Below are 26,759 nucleotides of genomic sequence, written 5' to 3' on the forward strand. Positions count from 1 at the left end.
AAAGCGAAGAAGGACACCAAATATATAGTATATAAGAAGGTGAACATAAAGGACAATTTCACCACTTAATACCCACTAGGACGGCTCTAATTCAAAAAAGATAAATAACAGGTGCTGCCAAAAGAGGTAGAGAAACTGAACCTTCATATACTGCTAGTGGGAATGTAAAACGTGCACCACTTTGGAAAACAGTCTTACAGTTCCTCAAATGGTTAAACATAGGGTTATCACATGATCCAAAAATTATACTCTTAAGTACACAGCTGAGAGGAACAAAATCATTTGTCCATACAAAAACTTGTACATGAATATTCATAGCAGCATTATTCATAATAGCTGAAAAGTGAAAACAACCCAAATGTCCACCAACAAATGAATGGATAAATAAAATGTGATATAGCCATACAATGGAATACTATTCAGTAACAAAAAGAAATGAAGTCCTGATACATGCTACAACATGGATGAACCATAAAAATATTATTCTGAGTAAAAGCCAATCACAGAGGACCATATATTGAATGATCTCATTTATGCAAAATGCCCAGAACAGGAAATCTATAGAGATAGAAAGTAAGATTAGTGGTTGCCTAGGGCTAGAGGGGCAATATGGGAAAGGGAATGTTTGGAAAGTGATGGTTAAGTGATGACAGGTTTCTTTGTGAAGTGACAAAAATGTTCTAAAGTTGATTATGGTAATGCAAGCGAGCACATCTCTGAGAATAAACTTGAAGCCATTGAACTCTACACTTAAAATGGGTGAATTTTATGATATGTGAATTACATCTCAATAAAGGTGTTTTTAAAGACTCTTTCAATTTTCCACTTTTCCTTAAAGACAACTAACTGTTTAAAGTAAAAATAACAATACTGAATCACATATAAGAGTAAAAGATACATCAACAGCATAAAAGATAAGATGGGTGAGTAAATAGAATTACATTGTTCACATTTGTGAGGTATGAAATGGGAAGTGAAAAATGGGAATATCAGATGTTGACCCTAAACAGATTTTGATAAAGATATACATTGTTATACCTAAAGAAACCATTCAAAAACTATTAAAAATATTAAAATAACAATAAAGAGCTATTGCTAATAGGCCAATACTTTAAAATATCCAATTAGTGGGGCATCTGGGTGGCTCAGTTGGTTGAGCATCTGTTGATTCCAGTTCAGGTCATGATCCCAGGGTTCTGGGATTGAGCCCTACATCAGGCTCTGCACTGAGCATGGAGCCAGTTTGAGATTCTCTCTCTCTCTTTCTCTCTCTCTCTCTCATATCTCTCTGCCACTCTCCCCTGTTTGCACATTCTCTCTCTAAAATAAAATAAAATAAAATATCCAATTAGTCCAAATAAGGCAAGAAAGGAACTTGAACAAAAAACGAAAGAGACAAGTGGAAAACAAGTAGACTTAAGCCCAATGAGCTCAATAATTACATTAAATATAAAGGGACAAATACACCAACAAAAGGCAGAAATTGGTGGGCCAGGAGGGCGCCTGGCTGGCTCAGTCAGTAGAGCATGTGACTCTTGATCTCAGGGTCACGAGTTCAAGCCCCAAATTGGGTATGGAGCCTACTTAAAATAAAATTTTTTTAAAAATTTTAAAAGAAATTGTTGGGCCAGGTAAAAAAGGAAGACATAAGTATCTACTAATATAAGACATACATTGGTTGAAGGCAAAGGGATAGAAAAAGATATACCATCAAACAGCATAAGAAAGCTGACATGACTATATTAATTCAGACAAAAACTTCAGGACAAAGAGTACTACAAGAGACAATTCATAATGACAAAAGGAGATATTCATCAAGAAGACATAGGTGAGACAATTCATAATGACAAAAGGAGAAATTCATCAAGAAGACATAGGTACCTATGTACCTAATAAGAGAGCTACAAAATACATGAAGCATAACAAAACTAAAAGGTCAAACCGACAAATCCACCATGTAGTTGGAGTAATTGATAAAGTGAGTAGATAAAATAAATTTGTAATATAGAAGATCTGAGTAACACTACCAACCAAGCTGATCTAATTGACATTTATAACACACTACCCCTGACAGCCACAGAACATTCTTTTTTTTTTTTTTTTTTTTTTTGAGAGAGGGGTGGAGGGAGAGAGAGCTCTTGTGCACAAGCAGGGGAGGGGCAGAGAGAGAGAGGGAGACACAGAATCCTAAGTAGGCTCCAGGCTCTGAGCTGACAGCAGCGAGCCCGACATGGGCTGAACCCATGAAATTCAAGATTATGACCTGAGCTGAAGTCCGACACCCATCCACACCCAACCGCCTGAGCCACCCAGGCACCCCAAACATTCTTTACAAATGCACATTGATTGCTCACCAAAATAGACCATTTACTGGACCATAAATAAGTTCTCAGAAAATTTCAAAAGATTAAAATTATTAATAGAGTATGTTCTCTTACCACAACAGAATAAAATTAGAAATTAACAATACTTAGAAAGTCTCTTTTTTCAAATTCTTTTACCTAGAATAAGTGCCTTTTCCTAATTTGCCTGCCCTAAGGAGGCACTGTTTCATAATTTGCATAAAAGTACTGGATAAGCCCAGAATATCAGTTAAAACAAATACATTAACACCACTTATTAATCATTCTTTCCAACAATAAATAAATTCAACCCTAATCTGATAAAGCTTCTAAATGTAACTAATAATTTACAGAAAATATAGAGGAACACATTAAACAATACCACAGCGACGCAATCAGCAAAATTCACAGTAGTAACTCTTCAGGACAAACTACCCAGTATCATCAGTGAGAATAGAAATAGAAAAAAAAGCAAAGAGACACAGAGAGAAAGATCTTAAGTAAATGTGACAAAATACTGACTTTCATATATCAGGACATGTTCCTTTATTCTACTACTTTGTGTCTTATGCATGTTTAAAATGAAAAAAGCAGATTTAGTAAAATCAAATACATGTAAAGCTTCCACAAACAAGTTTGCCAAGAAAGGTTGGGATTAAAATTAAATCATTAACAGGTGCCTGTGTGACTCAGTCAGTTGAGTGTCTGACTCTTGATTTTGGCTCAGGTCACGATCTCATGGTTTGTGGGTTCGAGCCTCACATCAGCTCTACACTGACAGTATGGAGCCTGCTTGGAATTCTGTCACTCCCTCTCTCTGCCCCCCACCCAAAATAAATAAATAAGGGGCACCTGGGTGGCTCAGTCAGTTGAGTGTCCGACTTCAGCCCAGTCATAATCTCAGGGTTTGTGAGTTCAAACCCCACATCAGGCTCGCTGCTGTCAGCATAGAGCCCGCTTTGGATCCTCTGGATTCCCCTCTCTCTCTGCCCCTCCCCCACTCATTCCCACTCATTCTCTCTCTCTCTCTCTCTCTCTCTCTCTCTCTCTCAAAAATAAGCATTTAAAAAAAATAAAATTTAAAAAATAAACTTTAAAAAAATTAAATTATTAAAAACTTAGTTAATATAACTGAATCCATCGAATTCAATATGCCTCCAGAATTCTATGAAAGAATTCTACGAAAGACCTGTTTCTTAAAGAAACAGGTAGTCCTGAAAAAAGAAAACAATTCTCCTTTTCTTTAATTAAAACAAAGTTCATCCTTGAACTGGAAAACAACAAACATGGAATCCAATCATCTTTAATGTGCATGTAATCAATCCATTTGAGTGTTTGCTGGATTGAATTGATACAAAAGGGAATATGCTTCCTCAGTTACTAGCAATTAAGAGAGGAAGAATTTTTCATTATGTTTTCACTTCTTTCTGCTTCTGTATTTTTTCCCATAAACAGCAGTCCTAATTAATCTTATCATAATCCTATACTCCTTATCTTTTGCGTATCACTACTGCTACTCACTCTCTTGCCTCCTCAAATGCCTTTGCCAACTTGAGGACATGAACAAATATAAAATCATGTGGTAGCCAGCATCAAGGTGGCCCAGTAATCCCTACCTGATAGTATTCACACTCTTGTGCATACTCTTCCACATTGTAACAGGGCTGCTCAGTATTAACAAATAAAACAGCACAATGATAGTAATGTCATGTCTGTGATTAGATCATAGAAAGTTCTGGGCTTCTGGTTCTCTCCCTCTCTCATCACAAACTCTGGGAAAACCCACATCATGAGTACCCTATGGAGGGTCCACGGGGAGAAAATGAACCCTCCTGCCAAGAGCCACATGAGTAACCTTGGAAAAAGATATTCAGTCTCAGGCAACAGCCTGAGCAAACCTCTGAAGAGACTATGGGACAGAATCACTCAGCTAAAGTCACTCTCAGATTCCTGCCCCTCGGAAACTGTGAGGGCAGGTCACGATCTCAAGGTTTGAGCCCCACATAGAGCTCTGTGCTGAGTCTCAAGCCTGTTTCAGATTCTGTGTCTCCTTCTCTCTCTGTCCCTGCCCCACTCTTACTCTGTCTCTCAAAAATAAATAAATTTTTTTAAAAACATGTTTTAATTTAAAAAAAGTATTTCACATCAAAATCCATAATGTTGTATTACTTATCAAAACAAGATCAAAAAAATAATAATGCCCAATATCAGCAAAGATTTGTGGCAAAAAGAATTACCATATTGTTGTTGGGAGTATAATTGATACAACCTTTTTTTGAGAACAACTGGGCAATATTTAACAAAACTTAAAAGTCACATACAATTACACTACTAGGTATTTACCCTATGGCTTGACTGTTATATCTTATGAATATGCCTAAGTGCTCAAAGAGCTAGCTAGCTAGCTACCAAGTTCACTCCAGTGAAAAAACAGAAACATAAAATATTCATCAAAAAGATTCTGGGGGGCAACTGGGTGGCTCAGTCGGTTGGGTGTCCGACTTCGGCTCAGGTCATGACCTCACGGTTCATGAGTTCGAGCCCCCCATCGGGCTCTGTGCTGACAGCTAAGAGCCTGGAGCCTATTTCAAATTCTGTGTCTCCCTCCCTCTCTGCCCTCCCCCCACTCTCACTCTGTCTCTGTCTCTCAAAAATGAAAAAGCATTTAAAAAAACTTAAAAAAAGATTTTGGTTAAATGGGGCACCTCGCTGACTCGGTCAGAGGGGGAACGCGACTCTTGATCTCAGGGTTGTGGGTTTGAGCCCATAGTGGGTGTAGAGATTACTAAAAACACATAAACTTAAAAAAGTGTTTTTTGGTTAAACCAATTATAGTATAACTAAACACTGAACTACCATCCAACTGTTAAAAATAAAGAGGAAGACATATACACACTGATTTATAAAAGATATCCAATATACGAATATTTTAATATTAATATTTTAATATTTTATATATTATTTATATATATATATTATGTATATAAATTATATATATAAATCCCATTTTCCAAGAAAGAACATGATAACAAGTTCATATCAAGAAAACTACAAAGGTGTGCCTGAGTGGCCCAGTCAGTTAAGTGTCTGACTCTTGGTTTTAGCTCAGGTCATGATCTTACAGTTCATGAGACTGAGCCCTGTATCGGGCTCCGAGTTGACAGCAGCAGAAACTGCTTGGGATTCTCTCTCTCTCCCTCTCTCTTTGTCCCTCCCCTGCTCGCACAAGGGCACATCCTCTCTCTCTCAAAATAAATAAACATTAAAAAAAAAAAAAATTACAGAGGCACCTGGCTGGCTCAGTTGGTAGAGCATGCAACTCTTGACCTGGGAGTCATGAGTTCAAGCCCACATTGGGTGCAGATACTACTTAAAAATAAAATCTTAAAGGGGTGCCTGGGTGGTTCAGTTGGTTAAGCATCAGACTTCAGCTCAGGTCATGATCTCTTGGTCCGGGAGTTCAACCCCCATGTTGAGCTCTATGCAAACAGCTCAGAGCCTGGAGCCTGTTTCAGATTCTGTGTCTCCCTCTCTCTTTGCCCCTCCCCCACTCGCATTCTGTCTCTCTCTCTCTCTCTCTCTCTCTCTCTCAAAAAACGAATAAACGTTAAAATAAATAAAATCTTAAAAAAGAAAATTACAGATCATTAGAATTAAAGCTATTATTTTGACATTTTATAGTCTCTTAAATTCATTTAAAGATAATCATTATTGTACAAGTCCTACATAGTAGCCCAAATGACTCCTGTTTTAATTTCATCTCTGCTTAGCACACATACTACTCACAATAATGATAATATAACCAATATATATTAAACAAATACTATATTTGACAACAGAGACAGAAACTCTACAAAACAATTCCAAATATTTTATATATTTAATCCTCAAACACTGTAATATAGGTAGTGCTACTATCTCTATTGTTCAGGTAAGAAAAATGAGGGGCACCTGGGTGGCTCAGGTGGTTAAGCAACAGACTCTTGATTTCAACTGAGGTCATGATCTCCCAGTCTTGGAATCAAAACCTGCAGCCGGGCTCCACTCCAGCTCTGAGCTGGGCATGGAGCCTTCTTAAGATTCTCTCTCTCTCTCCCGTTGCCCCTCCCCCACTAGCATGAGTGTGTGTGCAAGCACACACGTGCTCTCTGTCTCTCACAAAAAAGAAAAATGAGTGCAAGGTGTTAGTAATTTGCCCAAAGCCACAGTTCCTGTAGGGACTGTGTAAAAAATTCAAAATCATAAGTTTCTTCTTTTATCCAATACGCTATATTCTTTTATCCATTTTGTTCATATTTCAAGTCAAGAAAGAACTATAAAATGTGGTCTATACCTAACAAATTAGCAAATAACCAAAATAAATAAAACAATAACTTAATTTTTTAAAGATTTTATTTTATAAGTAATCTCTACACCCAACATGGGGCTCAAGCTCACAACCCCAAGATCAAGAGTGTAACACTCTACTGACTGAGCCAGCCAGGCACCTTAATAACTTAGACAATTCTTAACTCTTATGAGAAAGCAAAAAGGACTAAGGATACCACAAAAGCAATTTCTAATTAAAAATAAGTCATCTCAGGGCGCCTGGGTGGTTCAGTTAGCTAAGTGTCTGACTTCGGCTCAGGTCATGATCTTACAGTTTGGGAGTTCAAACCCCATGTGGGGCTCTGTGCTGACAGCTCAGAGCCTGAAGCCTGCTTCAGATTCTGTCTCTGTCTCTCTCTCTGCTCCGCCCCCACTTGTACACTGTCTCTCCGTCTGTCTCTCTCTCTCAAATATAAATAAACAAAAAAATTAATTAGAAAAAAGTACCAATACATTAACAAACCTTATTATAATCATTATAACTACAACTGACCATGCAATTTATGCTTACCCAAAGACCTAGTCTATCACACTGTAGATTACCCATCACCTTTTATTTCTAAGAAACCTCAGAGAAACTACAGAAATATATGCTCACCATAATACACCACCTTCAATCCCAAGTGCTTTATAGAACCACGTTTACTGAATCACATGTGACTATAAAAATGTGGCAAGAAACATGCTGACCAATTCCTGCACTTATTCTTCAAAATAAACAAACTTAACCTCCTTCTTTCTCCTCCCCTCCCCCAAAATGGGCGTTCTGGAGTCAGACATCCTGTGTTCCAATTCTAGTAGGGCCCACTTAATAAGGACCTTGAGCAGTCTCAGTCTCCTTCCCTGTGAAATGGTAAGGATACTAATACTTACCTCATGGGGCTGTTTGGGAATGAAGTGAGACAATTCATGGTAAAGCGCTTAGAACACTGCCTGGCACATAATGTGCACTCAATAAATACCAGCCACCATTACATCTCCAAAACCGCCAAGAATCTAGACTTACTCCCTTTTAGTGATGAGAATCTAACCCAACTCCATCAGGACAAAATGGTTTATAGACGGTTTTCATATTACCTTACATAATAAATAGAAGTATATATTCACAGTAATTTTGTTTTCATAGCAATTTCGCCCTTTTCAATAAAAACATTTCCGTAAAATTAAACACTCCAATCCCCCAAGCTTTTAACCAGCGGCATGTCTGGACCCCAGCTGTCAACACAGCCTGGAAATACCCCGGCTATGAAGGGGGAAACCTGACAACCTGCTGGGTACTACATCTGGGAACCTGCAGTCCAAAGCAGGCCAGCGCGGCTCGGGGCTACCGTCTGTTTACAGAAACAACGTCACCTTTTCCCATTTTCCTCCCCAGTGTTGAAACGAACGACGCCCTTTTCTCCCCTGAGCCCTGGCCAGACATTTCCCAGCTCTCTCCTCCCACCCTGCGAGTCTCACCCCCATGGAACCCACGGTCTCCCGACTCACAGAGTGTGCCCGCACACATTCACCATCAGCTTCAAGGAGGGGTTCCGGTATTTAGTGGTCTTACACCGGGGGCAACCCTGATCGTCCATGGCGGTTCCCTCCTGTGGATTCTCCCCCGACGCCTGCTTTAGCTACAGCCAGAGCAACCCCAAACCTCCTCCAAGCGGGTTCCTACCAACAGGCACTGGCTGGGACGGTCCCGTTGCAAATGCGCACCGGCCGGGGCGAGACGCTGCAGCACAAACGTTCCGGCCGCGAGTTTTCCGGTCCTGCAGCTGGGGCTTGGTCTTAGCTTCCGTAGGCCAGTGCACTATCCTAGATTTCGGGGAAGAGCTATTAAAATGTCAAATTGTACACAAAGCTCCATCTCCATGCATGTAGAAGTATTTTTTTAAGGAACTGTGTCACAATTAGGCACATAGATTTCACCTTGTACTGTCTGGAAAGCATTACCATGATTTCAAGGATTTATGCCCTGTGTACATAATCAATAATTCAGACTAGCATTTTCTTTTGAATAATTTGAAAGCCTGCGCTTTATATTCTCCTTTATACTTGCACAGTCATGCAAGCACAAGTTCGCAAATAAAAGTTTGAAAAAGTTACCTATAACAAAAGTCTCTACACCAACCCTAAATACTACAGATTCTCACTAAATTCTGGCATCTGTTCTGCAGAGTCACTTAATTCAAGACGTCAAGTGTGCTTAACCGGTGTCACCTGGTTCTTACATCCACCCCCCCCCCCCCCCCCCCCCCCCCCCGCCCCAACACCCCAACCATATACACTGTATTTCAGCAATTGTAAGATCTGAGAGCCTGAATCTCTTTGGCAGTTGTAAACCACATTCACTGCATTTATCAGGATTGCAAAGAAAGCCTATAAACAGATCTATTAGATAAACTCCTCCCTCTGTAAGGGACACATGTTCATTGCCATAACAAGGATATGTTGATATTTATTGAATAAGTAGAGTGAAGAATAAATAAACGAGCATCAAATACTAGTTCACTGTGAAAAAGTTTTAAGCCAAGCATCATCTTGTAATCTGGTCCAAATTCCATCAGAAGTAGACATTCAAAGTTTTTCAAATTAACCCATACAATGAATACTAGCTATATACACACATGGTAAGTTTAACTTTTGATAGCACTTTTGCTCTTTTCAATAAAAACATAAAAAGCAACATTCCAACTCCCACTTTTTTTTAAGTAGGCTCCACTCCCAACATGGGGCTCAAACTCAGGACCCCAAGATTAAGAGTTGTGTGCCCTACCGAGCCAGCCAGCCACCTCCCAACTCCCACTGTTTTAAACAGTGAACTCAGTATGAAACTCAGTGTGGTAATACAGTTGGGATTTCCATGGGTTACAAGAGGAGGAACCTGACAAACAGCTAGATATGACATCTGGGAACCAGCAGACCACAGGGCTTATATATAGCACTACATATATATATATATATATATATATATATATATATATATAAGCACAGGGCTTATATTTGTATATAGACATAGGGATTCACCTAATAAATCATGTCATCAGCTTGATCATAACATTGTTCACTAACAGGAGCTAATCAAATAAGTTTACTAAAATAGGCAATACAAATGCTGTGCTGACCTGGAGGCTTATGCTGCTATTGTCTTATTGAAAAAGACCACATCCAAACCAGTCATGTGACTCACAGTGAAGCTCTCTAAAAATAAAGACAACTTTTAGGATCTTAATATATTTTAATAGAACAGGAAACTTACAGTAAAAGAGTGAATATGTTCAGTGAGCAAATAAAAATTTTAGGCAATAATACATTGAGAAGTCATCCACTAATTTGGCATTATTGTTTATTACCACAAGGCACTTTTAATCATGTCCTGGAACAGGAGACCCCCAACCACTTTGTGAATTGGTTTACCTTTCGCCCAAACCTTAACATCAAGGCAAAGAAAGCACTGAAGATTGTGGAAGGAAACATTGCTACCAGCTTTATCCACTTCCCAGGTTGGAAACTACTATCGGAGAGGGATGGTAGCAACAGCTGACTTGGAACTCTTATCAGATGAGCATGATTCTCACAAAGCTAGAGGCAGTAGAAAGTAGAGCTTATAGATTTGGCATCTGACTTCAAGAGAGCTGGATTCAAGTGCTGACTTCATTACTTTGTAATTGCATGACCTCAGGCCTCAGTTTTTCCAACCATAAATTGAGGACAACGTAAAGATTAAATGAGATATCTCATTTAAAGTACTTAGCACAGAATAAGAGCTCAATAACTGTTAGCCATTATTAACAGTACTATAGGTATTCTCATCAGTAGTAGTATCTAAAAGAAGCAATGAAATGGGAAGAACCTGGCCTTCGCTTAAATCAGACTGGTTTTTGAGCCAAATTTCTTATCCTCCCTTACCTCAGTTACTTTCTTCCACTTAATACGCTTCACAGGGTTGCTGTAATGATTAAATTACCTGACAGGTACTTATATGAAGGCACTACTACAATGCCTCGTACATAATAGAAACTCTGAAATGTATACCATTATTACTCGTGGGGTCCACGAACATAGAATGATCAGAAGGCTTTCAAGAGGAAAGCCTGGGGGCACCTGGGTGGCTCAGTTGGTTAAGCGTCCGACTTCAGCTCAGGTCACGATCTCGCAGTCCATGGGTTCGAGCCCCGTGTCAGGCTCTGGGTTGATGGCTCAGAGCCTGGAGCCTGCTTCCGATTCTGTGTCTCCCTCTCTCTCTGCCCCTCCCCCGTTCATGCTCTGTCTCTGTCTCAAAAATGGATAAAACGTTTAAAAAAAAAAAAAGAAAGAAAGAAAGCCCTGACAGCACCTGAACTCTGATTCAAATGGAACTTCAGTCTTTGTAAAACCCACTAAACAATCAGGTTTCCTACATGTCTTAAAACAGCAGCATCCCATGAGGCACCTGGGTAGCCCAGCTGGTTGAATGCCCGGCTTTGGCTCAGGTCATGATCTCCCGGTTCAGGAGTTCGAGCCCCACATCGGGCTAGCTGCCATCAGCCTGTCAGCCCAGAGCCCGCTTCAGATCTTCTGTCCCCCTCTCTCTGCACCCCCCCCCCCTGCTTGCACTCTCCCAAAAAATAAATAAATATTTTTTTAAAAAAACAGCAGCATCCCAACAGTGGACCAACTGGCCCATTATTTCTCTTCCCAAATCTGCTCTTCCTCTACCATTCCCATCTCAGTAGATTCTACCTCCTTGGGGCAGTGTTTCTCTCTTGCAGACCCTCTTTCCCAGCCCCAAGGACCCAGGCTGGGCTTTCCCCATCCTTAGGGGACATTTATGGTTTTGTCTCAAGACTAAAGATAGCATCCCTCCCCCTTCTTATGGAAAACAACTTATCCCCCACAGGCTTCAGTGGTTCTTAATGTGCCTGCTAATCACAATCCGGACTCTCTGGCCTAGGGGTTGACACATAACCCTTACTGGAACAACCAGAGATCCTCCTTATATTTTTCAAACTGGCAGTAAAGGGAAAACAGTAGAACCTCTTTAACGGGGCTAGAAAGTGTGAATTAAGAACTACGGGGAGCCCTGGTTCCAACTTTCTGGGGAAAGCCCCTTGGAAAGACTAACTTGAAAGAGGCAGGTGAAATGAGACAGCAGGTCTCTAAGCACAACCAGTTGCATTCCTGTTTTTCACGTTGTTTGATATTATGTTCCAATAAATTCATCCTTTTGCTGAGTCCAGTCCAAGCGGCCTTTCTGGCTCCTCGGGAAAATCCATATCACCACAAAAACGGCAAGAATGCTGCTACACCTGGGAGATGACTAGAACCTGGCACTCACTCAGTCTCTGCCAGGCTCTTCTCCCTCCACTACCACCCATGAGACTCACTAGGTCCCCTCCTACCTACTGCTCATCTGCATCCTCCACAGGCAGATAGCTTGGTTACTAAGTCCCAAGCATTATATCCAAGGCTCCCTCTCCCAGCCTTAACTTTTTTTCTTCATGAAAATTTGAAAAACCCCAGAAGAGGATTCTGAATGTTTTGGTTTGGGGAAAGTGTCCATCCCTGGGCTAATCAACCATGACCATGATATTACACACGACTACTGTGTACACAAACTACCGTGAGCACCACTGCAAACTGAGCGTTCCATTCAAAGACCTTCATAATCTATCTCCAACCTGCCCTTTAAGCTAATCTCCCACCACACAATTACATAAACCCCACAACACAGACATGCTGAATTACTCAATATATTCAGAAATATACCACATACCTTCATGGCTCCATGCTTTACTCATTTCATTCAATCTTCCTCTAGTGAGCTCTATCCTTGTCCTCTCAAAATTCTTGTCCTTAAAGGCCCAGCTAAAAATCCATTCCCCATTGCCCTTGGCCTCCCAAAATTAGTCTCTTTATCCTCACCACTCCCATACTCTCTGTTGTATTTCCTAATGGATGTGTCTTATCTCTCCCACCATATTTTAAGCTCCTCAGGGTCAGAGACCTCAATATATTCATCTTGCTATCCTTCAGTACCTAATGCAATACCTGTTATTAATCAGGACTCCATAAATATTTGGCAAATGAATGATCCTTCAGAAATGTTGACTACATATCATCAACCATTGATAACTAAATAACAATAGAACACCTCCGGTACCTGGGAGATTACTTTGCAACCTAGTTCCTCAACAGTACCAGTACATAAGCTTTGGAAATAGGAAGAACCTACCAAAACACAGTTATGTAGGCCTTCCCTTTATCCGCCTATCAAGGCGGCCAAAGTCAGCCTTGAAAAAGAACATCTCTGCTCTTGGTGGCAACACCATAAAATATATTTAAGCAAAGTGTAAAATTTTGTGCTGAGCCAGATTTTCTTCAATAGACTAAAATGGCAAAAGATTTCCATATGCTCTCATCACTACCTTCAGGCAGGAAGGCAAAGATACGGAAACAAGCAGGTTGGTTTTCACCTTCACACAAGCCCAGCCTCAATTGTTTTCCCAAATCACAACACTGCTTTAGGCTGCACATCAGTACTGCAGACTCAGTGTTTACAGCATGGCAGACAAAGGAAGTAGAAGTATTCATCAATTTTACAAATCATTTGAAACCAGTGCTCTGAGATGAACTCCATACACCCTGAAGTCTGGTGTTCCATTCCGAAGTTTGAGTCCAGGACTTCCGGTCCCACTTTGAATTGCTGCCAGAATGAGCCTGGGGCTTAGCCTGCTAAAGGAATCCAGAGCCCGGTGTTGCATTTCACTTCTGGTTCTACAGGAATCTCCTCCTGGAGCTATAGAATACCAATGTAGCTATAGACTGCAAATTCATAAAGGCCACTGCTGCTTCTACATAATCTATTGCACTTGGTGCTCTGGAAGCAAAGGACATACTCAGAAGACATGCAAAAACCCAATACATAGTTTTCCAAATAAATGAACTATATTTAGTCGATAATAAGCCTGAAGAAGATTCCTATGACCTGACCTTGGATCGCCCTATAATATAGTCAAATTAATTTTCACTAGATACATAAAACTGAAAAGTTTACTACTTTGCACTATCAGGAAGAAGATAACAAACATTTAGCAGAGATTAATTACATGCCAGTTGCTTTACGGCACATCTTATCTCATTTAATCCTCACAACAATCCCAGGCACTTTTCATACTCAAGTCGCTAATAAATGGCAGAACTGGGATTAAACCTATGTCTAGCTAGCTGATCCCCAAGTCCACATTTCTTCCACTAAACCATACTATATCCTGTCTACTTTGCTCTGATAAATATGCTTTAACAATTCAAGGAGCAAAATGCCATGTGGTATTCTGGATTGGATTATGAAATAGAAGACAGACATCAATGGAAAAATTGGTGAATCCAAAGAAAGTCTACAGTTTAGTTAATAATATCGCACCAATGTTAATTTGTTTGGAGAAATATATCATTGTAATCTCAAATGTTAATTAACATTAGGGAAAACCGGGTAAAGAGTAGGTGGGAACTCTCCATACTCTTTTGTGAGTTTTCTATAAGTAAAAATTATTCTAAAACAAAAAGCATATTTTTTAAAATTCAAGGAAGTTATGTACCTTGGATATTGTCCTAAAGCTGGATACCTAACTGGATATTTCCAATGGGGTGAAAACACATGGTCTTTTCTATGACTATGAATTGCAAATCAACCAGAGACATCAGTGCTGGCTTCATCAGGGTAGTACAAAAGCAAGTCAAGTCCAAAATCAAATGACATCTTGGTTGACCAGCAATAAAATGCAGCCTGTCCACGAAAAAGAAAACCTCACCGAGTTGATCATGACAGCAGGTAAGCTAAACAGCTGCTTTATAATATGCCGAAATAGGCAGTTTTGGGTAACTGGGAAGCAGAAACAACACAAGGCCACCGTGAAGGATGATGTTAGGATGATGTCATTAAAGTGTTGGATTTTGAGAAAGAGCATCAGCAGGTGGCCCTAACTGACCCACAGAAATCAGAGAAGCAGAGGTGGGTTCATCCTTTTTTGAGTTAAGACCTCATGCAAACCAAGAAAGAGACATAACTGCAAACAGCAGTCGACTCCACCCCCAGGCATTTCACCTCAAACCAGAGGGCAGCCTTCCATCTGTCTATGCTGTTGAAAGGGCTGCTGATCCTGCACTGATCTGGAAGACACCTGCACTTAGAATGGAGGAGTGTCACCTTCAGAGAACTATACACACACTTACAGAAAATACGTTCATACAGAATACTTAAATGTTCATGCTTTATAACAACCTAAAGCTTAAGTCTCTTCCACCTTACCCTACTCACTGAGCTAAGCACACTGATTCAATACTCTATATGCTTAGTTGCACCGTGTTGAACACAGTTGTGTTGCCAGCTCTCCAGGTGAGTCAAGGTTAAATGCTTTTTGAAGTCTTCTTGTTTTTGTCTCCTCCGTGGGCTATTTATACAGCTTATTTTAAGATTTTCAAGCACTTTCCCCTTTTTAATTTACCATAAATGTTTCCCCCTGGGAACATTCCCTAGTGACATTCTATTTTGGACCCTTTTGAATACAAAATCCTTGACAAAGACATCTCTCAAAGGGAGGGAAAGGGGACTAGGGACATAGAGAAGCTTCTGAATTGTCTCCTTTGAAATTTTGTCACCTGGATGCTTGACGGTGGTCTCTTTGTTAAGAGTTTAGCGTCCGGACCTTAAGGCCACACAATTAATCCTCCCGCTGGAATCCTGAGGACTCTCTTTGAAAGAGTCTCTTGTCCAGTTTTCAGGCCACATTAGGTAATTTCCCGCCCAGGAGCACGGTCTAAAAAGAATGTCGGTGTTTCCCTTCAGGTATAGGTGCCTGGGGGTCAGGGGAGAAGGAAAGGCAAGGGGTGGAGTGCGAGGCGGGTGATCGACAGGGATAGAAACGGTGTCTCCTCCTCCCTCTGAATGTGAAATAGCCAATGAGGTGGCGCGGCCGGGCCGGCCGGGCCGCCAGTGCCATATAGTATGCAGCAACCCGAGGAGTCACGTTGGGGGAACGGCAGAAAGCAGCTATCCTTTTACACTACTTTGCTCTAGCAGCTATCTTAATGGTGACTGCGTGGCCGGGGGGAAACCTGATCGGCCAGATCCAGCCGAAACCGGGCGGGAGGGAGTGGGCTTTCCGGAGGGGGGGAGGAGGGAGGGAGACGAAGAAGGAGGAGTAAGAGAGGGGGAAAGAAAGAGGAAAAGAGTGCGAGGGAGTGAGGGAGGGAGGAAAATAAACAACAAAAAATGTCCTCTTCCTCCCCCACCGGGCAGATCGCAAGTGCGGCGGACATCAAGCAGGAGAATGGGATGGAAAGCGCCTCGGAAGGGCAGGAGGCGCCCCGAGAAGTGGCGGGGGGCGCGGCGGCGGCGGCGGGGCTGAGCCCCCCGGCTCCAGCCCCTTTCCCCCTGGAGCCGGGGGACGCCGCGGCCGCCGCCGCCAGGGTGAGCGGAGAGGAAGGGGCAGCGGCGGCCGCGGCGGCGGATCAGGTACAACTCCACTCGGAACTTCTGGGCAGGCACCACCACGCCGCGGCCGCCGTCGCCGCCGCCGCCGCGCAGACCCCACTGGCCTTCTCGCCCGACCATGTCGCCTGCGTGTGCGAGGCGCTGCAGCAGGGGGGCAACCTGGACCGCCTGGCCCGGTTCCTGTGGTCCCTGCCCCAGAGCGACCTGCTACGTGGCAATGAGAGCCTGCTGAAGGCGCGGGCGCTGGTGGCCTTCCACCAGGGCATCTACCCCGAGCTCTACAGCATCCTCGAGAGCCACAGCTTCGAGTCGGCTAACCACCCGCTGCTGCAGCAGCTCTGGTACAAGGCGCGCTACACCGAGGCCGAGCGAGCCCGCGGCCGGCCACTGGGCGCCGTGGACAAGTACCGGCTGCGCAGGAAATTCCCCCTGCCCCGCACCATCTGGGACGGCGAGGAGACGGTGTATTGTTTCAAGGAGAAGTCGCGCAACGCGCTCAAGGAGCTCTACAAGCAGAATCGCTACCCTTCGCCCGCCGAGAAGCGGCACCTGGCCAAGATCACCGGCCTCTCCCTCACCCAGGTCAGCAACTGGTTCAAGAACCGCCGGCAGCGCGATCGGAACCCCTCAGAGACCCAGTCCAAAAGGTGAGCGCCAACTTTCCTCCTCCTCCCCCTTCCTCTCCCCCACCCCCTTCCCAGCTTTCTTTTCCTCCAAGTGCTCGCAAACATGGCGCTTACCTTCCCCACCAGCCTGGTCCGGCTGCCCACCTCTCCCCGCCCCCCACCTCTCCCCGACCCGGAGAAGGGGGGGACGGCGGTGGCGAGAGGCGGGGGAACCTCCCTCCTCCTCCTCCCCCTCCCCCTCCTCCCCCCAGAAGTTTCTGGTCGCCCGCCTAGGTCTCAGTCCCCGCCCCCACCTCGGCTGGTCACTGCCGCCCAGTTTCCCACCCCCATCCCGCTGGCTTTGAAGTTGCCACTCTCTCCCGGGGTCTGGAGGGGCGCAGGAGCGTGTGTAGTGTGTAGGCGCCGGAAAGGCAGCCCTTGTTGCCGCCCGAGGCCCACCGAGGCTGCCAGGGCGGGCCGGGGTCTGCACCTCCACCGGGTCTCACCGTCCCGGCGCGTGCACGCGCTCCTTGACCGCCCTCTCCGCGGCTCGGCTGCCCCTCTCCCCGCCCCAGGCCTGCGCTGGAGGTCGCGGTGGCCGCTCTGGACGCTGGAGAGTGTCGATGGGGGCTGGCGTTTCAGAAGGGGGGTTGGGGACGTCGAGGTTTTATGTGACAGAGTTAATCATTCACCCTGCCCGCTGTGGTTCTGTTTGTGGCCGCGGCAACGTGGGGTGTTGGTGCGGCTGGGCTCTGCCGTGTTTTGAAACCTGATTCTGAACTCCTTCGGATCGGATTTCAGCGCCGCCGGGGCAGTGGGGCTGGAGGGCTTGCTTCCTCGGCCCCCCAACCCTGCGTGGCTCCCTCCTGGGACAGCGGTTAGGGGTGGGGGCGCTATCAGCTCCACACCTTCTTGAGCGCCCACCCTGGCGGGTTTCAACTTTTTGACTGGCGGGGTTTTTGACCCCAACTGGTGGGAAAGATCGGGTTTTCCACCTCTATTGTGCGTCCTTTCGAGTCAGACACCTGGAGTGTTTTGTGTATTGTTGAGCGAACTAAGGAGAAGGTCGCCTGGAGAGATGGTGTCTCCAAGCCACGCGGGCATAAGACAGAAAGAACCCAAAGCAGCTCGAAGGTTCTGCCCAGGGAAGGAATTTGGGAGCCGGGAAGCCCGCCCCGGCCGAGCGAAGGTGATCACCCGCCGCGGCCCGCCCTTGCCGCTCCTGTCCCTGCACCCCCGCCGGGGCCCGAAGGCTCCGGAGCTCCTCGCCCAAGGCAGGGAGGGAGGCGCTGTGTCCGAGCCGTGCCTCCCGGTAACCAAAACAAAACGCGCACTGCGACCTGCGTGCATCCTTCCGCAGACTTGCGGGGACACCCAGAGGAGGCACGTTGGTGACCCCGCGCCTGCTTGTGGCCGCGGATCCCATCGCTTGGAGCCCCGTCGGAATCCTCGGGGCCAGAGGCAGGGGGTGGGGAGCGGGCGTGGCGCTCAGGCCAGCTGCCCTGCAGCCTGCGCTCCCCGGCTGGGCGCGTTCCTCTCCCCAGCCGCACTCTGCCGGCTGCGCGCCCCCCCCCCCCCCCACAACCCCACACCCCCGCCCCCGGCCCAGTTGCCTGGTTTAGGCCCCTCTCCGGATCTACCTCCCACCCGCACCCCTGGTGAGTCACCCTCGCAGACGGCGACGGCGGCTCAGCCTCAGCTCGTAAATCAAAGCGCTTTCTGCGCTCCTGGCCCCGCAGCCCAAAGCCCGGGTAATCCCCTCCCCTCCGCATGAAAGCGAACCGACCGCCGGGCACTGCAGGGATGGGGATCCTCTACAGGGCCAAGTCGCACCAAGCTTCCAAACTGCAGCTAACTGCCCCTTTCTCCCCACCCCGCCCAGCCTCAGTCCAAATGGGAAACCCTATCACCACCCTTCACCCGGATTTGGCGTTTCCTCCCAAGTCGGGGAGCTGAGGAACCCAGTCCTGTCTGGAGCAGAAGGACTGAGGGTGCTGGGGAAGGGGTCTGATGGTTACAAGGCTGCTGAGTGACCCACACCCTTTCCCTCCCACCTCACCAGGGCACTGGATGGTGTATGTTAAATAGGCCCCTATGGCTTCTTTTGGATTCAAAGGCGACTGCACATAACAGTTCTTGGGTTGAAAGTGCCTTTCCTACATCAAGGACAGCCACTTTGTTGAATGAGAGAGTTGTCAGTCTGGTGGAGTAGAAGTTTGGGAGCAGGTGAGAAAATGATCTCTTGTTAACTAACTGGCAAACAAAACTGAACACTTCCCACCTCCTGCTCCTTCGGCAGTTTCATTTACTTCCAAAATCACACTAATCGGAATTGGTTTGAAGGGAGGGGAAGGCGTTCCTAATAGGAAAGACTGACTGCCTCATCTAGTGAGGTCCCCCCCCCCCCCGTGGTATAGGTAGCAGCATAATTTAACAGGAAGGAATAACTTCAGTACTATGAAAACGTATATATAATTCTTATGAAAATCCTATTAGCTGAATTTACATCTTCCAGATCTCTGGACTTTCCCTGAATTTATTATTGGTAAAATGATTGGGATAGGAGAGTTTATCTTCCCACGTTCTCTGTCTTTATGGTTAGAATCTGCTGAAAGGCCTCATAACTTAAACAAGACTAAAGACTTCCTGCTCTGCTTTCCTAAAATATTGCCTTTAATGGGGTTAGAGGTTGGTTTTCTAAACAAATGGCACTAGGTAGAATGTCATCCCTCTGACCTTCTGAATGTCTTGATTTCCCCTTCTCTGCAGTGAGTCAGATGGCAATCCCAGCACTGAAGATGAATCCAGCAAGGGCCATGAGGACTTGTCTCCTCATCCACTCTCCAGTTCATCGGATAGTGTCACCAACCTCAGCCTTTCCAGTCACATGGAGCCAGTATATATGCAGCAAATTGGAAATGCTAAGATATCATTAAGCTCTTCTGGAGTTTTGTTGAATGGAAGCTTGGTACCAAGTACTTCACCTGTCTTTCTTAATGGTAATTCTTTCATTCAGGGACCCAATGGAGTTATCCTTAATGGATTAAATGTGGGAAATACACAGACAGTGTCACTGAACCCACCAAAGATTGCATCAAACATTGTGAGCAATGGTATATCCATGAGTGACATACTGGGGTCTACCTCCCAGGATGTGAAGGAATTCAAAGTCCTCCAGAGTTCTTCAGCTAACTCCGCAGCCACCACTTCCTACAGCCCCAGTGCCCCTGTGTCATTCCCAGGGCTGATACCCAGCACTGAGGTAAAAAGAGAAGGCATTCAAACAGTGGCTTCCCAAGATGGAGGCTCTGTGGTGACTTTTACTACACCAGTGCAAATTAACCAGTATGGCATTGTCCAGATCCCCAATTCCGGAGCAAATAGCCAGTTCCTTAATGGGAGCATTGGATTCTCTCCACTGCAGCTGCCTTCTGTTTCAGTAGCAGCTTCACAAGGTAAAAGTCTCATCCGGTACCATAATGCACTAGTGAATGTTTTAGCCAGCTGCTGTAAATGACACATTTGGTGAGAGCTGTAGATTGATGTTACTGTTCAGGTACCTTATTGGCTGCCACAGCTGCAGAAGAGCCTTGATTTGTTTCTCCTTCTTCACAACACCCATGTAATATCCAGTCTGGTTGGTTCCCTGGCATCATGGAGATGGGCTTTTATTTTCCTAACATCTGAATGGAAAAATACAGTTCACAGCAAATCTTGCCAGTTCTACAATTATAGAAATATGATAAGTCAGTTGGTGCTTACAAAATAACCCATTGCTTGACATTTTAAGATTAAAAATTAATAATATTGCTAAGAACACAAAATTCGTCAAGCAATTGGTACGAATGTGTACACTTTACCTAAGCATTTTCTATCTGACCAAGGAGTGTTTTAGAAGAGCAAGCTAAAAAGACTGGATCAATTGTGTTTGATCCATGTTCCTCCTATAATTAAAACTATCAGACCTAAAGGAAAACCAGATGAGTATGTGATAGGGTGTCTGTTGCTCTGCATGTATACTCTCCCTCCCCCCCCCACCCCCCACCAAATGTGTGGGTTAGCCTTATTTTATATGTTTGTGGCTTTGCTAAAGGCAGTTTGCTGAAGAACACTGATCTGGAATTCAGGAAGCCTGAGGCTGTTATGCCACTTCTTCACTGACTTGAAGCAAGCCTGGATGGCTCTGTGTCATTTTTTGTACATAGAAACACGAATGGTGAGAATGGCCATGGAGGTTGCATAGTGCCTTAAACTTAGGAGTGGGGGATGTTAATGCAGGTTTGCCTTCCTGTAAGCAAATCTGAATGTCCAGATTTCTATGAAAGCAAAATAAGTAACTGTCTCCTTTTAAAGATCAACTTCCTGTAAAATGGCTTTATCAAAAAAATCTCAATTTATGCACAACTATGACCCACTTCAGCTTATTTGAGGCATTAATGGAAAAAGTGTTGAGTAACTTTCTCTAACATCAATTCTCAGGTAAAATGGTAGGAAAACACAAAACTCCTGCAGCATACCATGTATTTCTTCGTTGTCTCAAGTTATGGAAAGGATTCAAGTTAAATCACTTTCCAACAAAAATATAAGAAACCACAGGGTTTCTTCTCTCTTTAGGAAATTTCCAAACAGTAGATAACAGTTTAAAGACAAAAAGTTGGAGCAAAAAGTGTGGTGTGTACATTGGGGGAGAAGAAAAGCAGAAATACTTTTCACGTGTAATCTAGAAATATGCTACCACAGAAAATTATTACAAACTAATAGCTAATTTTTAAAATGGGACATTTAATATGAATAAGAAGAAGCATTTTCAGTTAAAATAGCTAAGATCAAATGACATAGCTGTCAATCCTTGGACTGTCTGGGTGAGTTAAAGGCATAAGTTTAACCAGATGGGTCCAGGAAGCAGCGTTCCTTTATAGCAATGGTGGACTGCAATTCTCTTTAAAGCATTTGGGGATTCAGCCTTTCTCAAAAACAGATACTCAGCCTTGCCTTAAAATGTGTAGACAGGATAGATTATCTTTTAGTAGTTAGGATTTATATGGAAAAGCAGAATATCTATATCTTTTACTCACTTCATAATCTGAGAAAACAAGGGTGTTTTTTTTCCCTTACCATCATTACAAAGTTGTACTTTGCACCTATGTCCTGTTTCATTTGAATTTTTTTAACTAATTTTGAAATTATTATTAAATTTATTATAATTCAAGTGCAGTTATACTTACATATCAAGTTTTAGATCACATCTGCTTTTCCTCCTTCATTTATGTGTGTTATAATTTCTACACATTCAAAGATATCGTTTTATTTATATTTAATAGCTGTTGGGGGAAATGTCCTATCATATCATATATGGTTCTCTCAAAAAATAACTATCGTTTTGTTCACCTATACACAGGCAAACAATTTCACAAATATATACATATAACAAAATAAACATCTATTTCAGATGTTTTTTGTTACAGTTTAGCAGCCAACAAGAATTTTAAAGTATACTTAAGTCAGATTCATTTCATTTGTTTGGCCTGGAACAAACATTCATGTCAGCGAAGAACCCAAACATACACAAAAATGTGTTTTTTTTTTAACACCAGTATTTCCGTGACAAATACTTTCTAGTGGTTACATTTAAAGTTTAAATACAGTTTTAGTTTGTTTGAAGATATTCCTTTGCATTTAAGGTGCTTAAAAAGTGGAAGATATAAAAAAACAACCCAGTAACATTTATTTATCAATACAGGTAGTAATATAATCAATTTTTCTAATTCAAGAAGAGAAATGTTTTGGGAGAATTACTTTTAACGTTGGGCTATCTTCTCAAAATAATAATTTACTGAACATCTAATTCAAGATCAGGGTAAACAACCCATCTGAATAATCCTGTCACAAAATTCCCTCAAGTCTACCTTTCTTACAGTGGCAAGATAATTGCCATCATTTCACTGGGCCTATGTAAAGACTCCAAAAGAAAAGGGTTTTATTTGATGATAGGAGGGAGGGGAAGGCTTTAATTCGTCTGCATTGTCTGAGTTACCTGATTTTGAACTTCTCAGCATTCTACTTATGTTTTGGGGGGTTTTTTGTTTTGGTTTGGTTTTTTCCTGTTTCTGGTCTCTGTAGACCATTCTAGTGAGAGCCTTAAGATATAAACATTTCAGAGAAGCATTGGCTCTAGTTATTCATGTTAATCTGTTTTTAAAAGTACAGTTTATTATTATCATTAATTCTTCCTATCAACTGCACCACTGAAAATTCAGAACTGGCATAACAAAAGAAAAAAGAACTCTTGAACGTTCTGTTGACTTGATACTTATGGTTAGTTTGGTGAAAGTTTGCAACGTGTCTGTACAGGTTTATATGGTTAACTTCAAGCCCCAGGGCAACTCATTTTATGGCTATTTTCTACTTTTCCATTTATGTCAGTTACTGAACTTGTTCCAAACAAAGACATTTTATTTTGCATTTGTGTTTCCTAGTTCTAACTGGCAGAACTGGCTACAACTATCAACTGATTGAGAGAAATCAAGTTGGTAATAATGAACCGGAAACTTGACTGAAATTAGAACTTGGAAAAACATTTTTTTCATACTTTGTTTCTAAACCAGTACTTCTCACTCCCGCTATGTCATCAGCATTACTAGGGAATTTGAAATACACCTGTTCTCAGACTTACTGAGTCAGAGTCTCAGGAGTAGAGCCTGGGAATCTGTAGTTTTGAGTGCTCAAGGTGATTCTACTGAACCTGAGAAAAATCGTGTGTGTCAAAAAGTCTTTTTTTCTTTCCCTATCAGTTCTATCAGCGATAATCTGTACTTTCTTTTCTTTCTTTTTTTTTTTTTTTAGGCAACATTTCAGTAAATTCAAGCACTTCAGATGGGAGCACATTTACAAGTGAGTCCACCACAGTCCAGCAAGGAAAGGTTTTCTTGAGCTCTCTTGCTCCCAGTGCAGTGGTATACACTGTCCCTAATTCAGGCCAGACTATAGGATCTGTTAAACAGGAGGGCTTGGAGAGGAGCCTGGTATTTTCTCAGTTGATGCCTGTCAATCAGAATGCACAAATAAATGCAAACCTGTCTTCTGAAAATATCTCGGGGAGTGGCCTCCATCCCCTGGCCTCCTCATTAGTTAATGTATCCCCAACTCACAATTTTTCCCTGACTCCCCCTACCTTGCTAAATCCCACCGAGCTAAACCCTGACATTGCTGATAGCCAGCCAATGTCTGCACCTGTGGCAAGCAAATCTACTGTGACATCTGTCAGCAACACTAACTATGCAACTCTTCAGAACTGCTCCCTTATTACTGGTCAAGATCTATTGTCAGTCCCTATGACCCAGGGTGCCCTTGGGGAAATTGTTCCTACACCTGAGGACCAGGTGGGTCACCCCTCCCCAGCAGTACACCAGGATTTCGTCAGAGAACATCGTTTAGTTCTGCAATCAGTAGCTAATATAAAAGAGAATTTCTTAACAAATTCTGAGGGCAAAGCCACAAGCAACTTAATGATGCTGGACTCAAAATCCAAGTATGTCCTAGAGGGCATGGTTGAGACTGTCTGTGAAGACCTGGAAACAGACAAAAAAGAGCTTGCCAAGCTCCAAACCGTCCAATTGGATGAAGATATGCAAGACTTATAAACTTGATTTCTCTCTTCCTCTCTTTACTTTTTTTTTTTTTTTCTTTTTTGGCATCAGCAGGCAGATCTTTTCACGAAGCCCTGAGGACATAAGGCATTTTCCCATTTACAGGGAAAACACTAGTTTTGTGAGTAAATGAATTCAAGAGACTTTGGATTGATCTGCATGAAGATCACAGTTAAATATACAGGAGTAGAACTGCGTTGCTGCAGCCTTTTTGTTCACATATGTTCTCTTTTAAATAGATGGAGACAAAGGAACAAGATGAAATATATCAAGTCAAAGTGTGTCATTTGGCTGACTTAATATAACTCTAAGGTTAAATGGAACTTGATAGTTCTTTAAAACTGTGTCCACCTGACATCGGCATTAGAAACAGTACGGTTATTTTTGTTTACTTTCACTCCACGGGCATTGATGAGGTTAAGAAGCATACATGGTACTCCATACTATTCTAAGGGTTTATTTTTTGAATATATACATTTCTGTTTCTCAATATTTTTGTGAAAGTCTTGGTTTGTCTCTACACATTTCCAAATGTGCTTGCTAATAGTCCAGTGGGGCTGAGAAAGTTTGCAACTCCACTAAAAACTCTGAAACAAACTTCAGTATGAGTGTAAATATATTAGTCCTATAAGCAAGGATTTGAGGAATTACAGTGAATTTTATTTATGCTGTATATGTTTCTCTTCTACTTCAGACACTATGAACTGAAAAAATGTTTTCTTACTGTTTAATTTATTTTTATTGTTTGAACAGGAAGTGAACATAGTTATTTCCAACAAAGTTTTACTTTTTGTAGGATTTTAAAAGTAATGATTTTTATCAGGAGTCTATTAGGGTCATTATTAATAACACTGAAACAGGCAATCTAACTCCCAATATTGGAATTTTGGTACTTTTTTTCACATCTTGTTCTTTATTTAGCAACTCTCTGATTCATTTGAATATTTTTTCTATAGAATTCTATGTGCCTTTTTACCTTGTGGCCTTTTTATTATTCTTACTAAGGTACAGAAGTGTCAACAGAAGCACTGATGGCTCTTTCTATCCAACAGGGTTATTTTCACCACAAAGTTGCTTTAAATCTGAAGAACTTAAGTTTCACTTATGTGATTATGTATGTTTATGATGCAAATTGATGAACAACTAATTATTGTTGATGCTTTTCATTACAATGAAATACCAATCATAGATTACCATGTAAAATGAATTCTGTAGACTATAAAAACCATTTTAAACTAAACAAAGAATACCTAAGTTCTCTTGAGCAAAACTCTGTCCTGGTGAAACTTAGTTCTACGTGTTTTGAATCAGTTGTTACATTATGACATACAACTATTATTTGCACTATGTTATCATGTCTTGTTCAAAGGTCAATCTTTTGGGGTTTCTTTAAGAAGCTTGCTTGATCATGTTGTGAGCTGTGGTTATAGGTTTTATCAGGACTGAACACAAGATGGAATGATGCAAATTTGTGTAGTGAGTAAAGTCTCTGGTGTGTGCAAAGCAAGAAATGTGAGAAAATGATCTCTTCAGAGATGACTTAAAGTTGTTGAACATAAAAGATATTACCAATCTTGCTGTCTTCAAGATCAGAATGAAGAGCGTACTCTTGATCTCTACGTGCCCATCTGCTGAGCATGTGGCATAAGGGCCGTAGATTACTTACCCTTGGTTGTTACTGCAAATGGAACTTGCAGGCATAGATGAAGAGCCCTATCCAATTGTTTCATTAGAGAACTCAGATCCCACCTTCTTCATGGAATTAGTGAATGTTCTTAAACTGCTGAAACTACAGTTGTCTTTTTTTTTTTTTTTTACAAAGTCAGGTGTTTTCGAGTTCTCTTCCACTCCATCACTACTTATACAGCTTGTTTTTTTCTTTAAGTGTGTGCTGATCATGTTACTGAGATTAATTATATGGGTCTGTAGTGTAGTTTACATGAAAATGATGTTTTTCCACTTGATGGCTGCAGATATTCAGAATTTTTTGTTCATTATTTTAAAATACCCATCTAATCAGGGAGATGGGAAGGTTTAAAAAGTTATATATATTTTATATATAACTGGAAAAGTTTCATATGTCTTCCAAAAATATAATAAGCCTCTGTTTATTCACAGTTCTTCCTCTTTTTTTCCCTTAAGAAAAAGGAAAAATAGCACAAAACTTAAGACTTACCTAGGAAACCCATTCATATTCCCAACTTGATGTAATTATACCCCTACAATTACTCCAGGTAGCTACACAATATACCAGGTAAGAATCAATGCACATTATAAAGAACTTATTGTTCTTTTCTATACTTCAGTAAAATAAGGGCCAGTTGGTGTATAGCCCATA

At 42.4% G+C, this 26,759-nt stretch overlaps 2 protein-coding genes across 3 annotated transcripts in view; one reads left to right on the forward strand and one right to left on the reverse strand.

Annotated features, from left to right (window-relative positions):
* Positions 1-8,509, reverse strand: part of MNAT1 (MNAT1 component of CDK activating kinase) — a 230,312-nt gene extending 221,803 nt beyond the window's left edge. For both annotated transcript variants that reach the window (XM_049611534.1, XM_049611533.1), the window contains exon 1: positions 8,199-8,509. In XM_049611534.1, coding sequence (XP_049467491.1) covers positions 8,199-8,287 — 89 coding nt within the window. In that variant the 5' untranslated portion in view covers positions 8,288-8,509. The remainder of the gene's footprint in view (positions 1-8,198) is intronic.
* A 7,439-nt stretch (positions 8,510-15,948) lies between these two features.
* SIX4 (SIX homeobox 4) lies at positions 15,949-26,553 on the forward strand. The gene is made up of 3 exons (XM_049611538.1): positions 15,949-16,817; positions 19,545-20,230; positions 23,619-26,553. The coding sequence occupies exons 1-3, from the start codon at positions 15,949-15,951 to the stop codon at positions 24,413-24,415; spliced, it is 2,352 nt and encodes a 783-aa protein (XP_049467495.1). The 3' UTR covers positions 24,416-26,553.
* Positions 26,554-26,759: the final 206 nt, after the last annotated feature.

Source organism: Panthera uncia (assembly GCF_023721935.1).
Source record: "Panthera uncia isolate 11264 chromosome B3 unlocalized genomic scaffold, Puncia_PCG_1.0 HiC_scaffold_1, whole genome shotgun sequence".
Classification (NCBI taxonomy): Eukaryota; Metazoa; Chordata; class Mammalia; order Carnivora; family Felidae; genus Panthera; species Panthera uncia.

What these genes read in the sequence shown, in the direction of transcription:
- SIX4 (XM_049611538.1), top strand. Translation starts at nt 15,949, where the DNA reads ATGTCCTCTTCCTCCCCCACCGGGCAGATCGCAAGTGCGGCGGACATC. An exon ending in TCAGAGACCCAGTCCAAAAG is followed by an intron (nt 16,818 to 19,544) that starts GTGAGCGCCAAC and finishes CCTTCTCTGCAG; the next exon opens with TGAGTCAGATGGCAATCCCA. An exon ending in TTCAGTAGCAGCTTCACAAG is followed by an intron (nt 20,231 to 23,618) that starts GTAAAAGTCTCA and finishes TTTTTTTTTTAG; the next exon opens with GCAACATTTCAGTAAATTCA.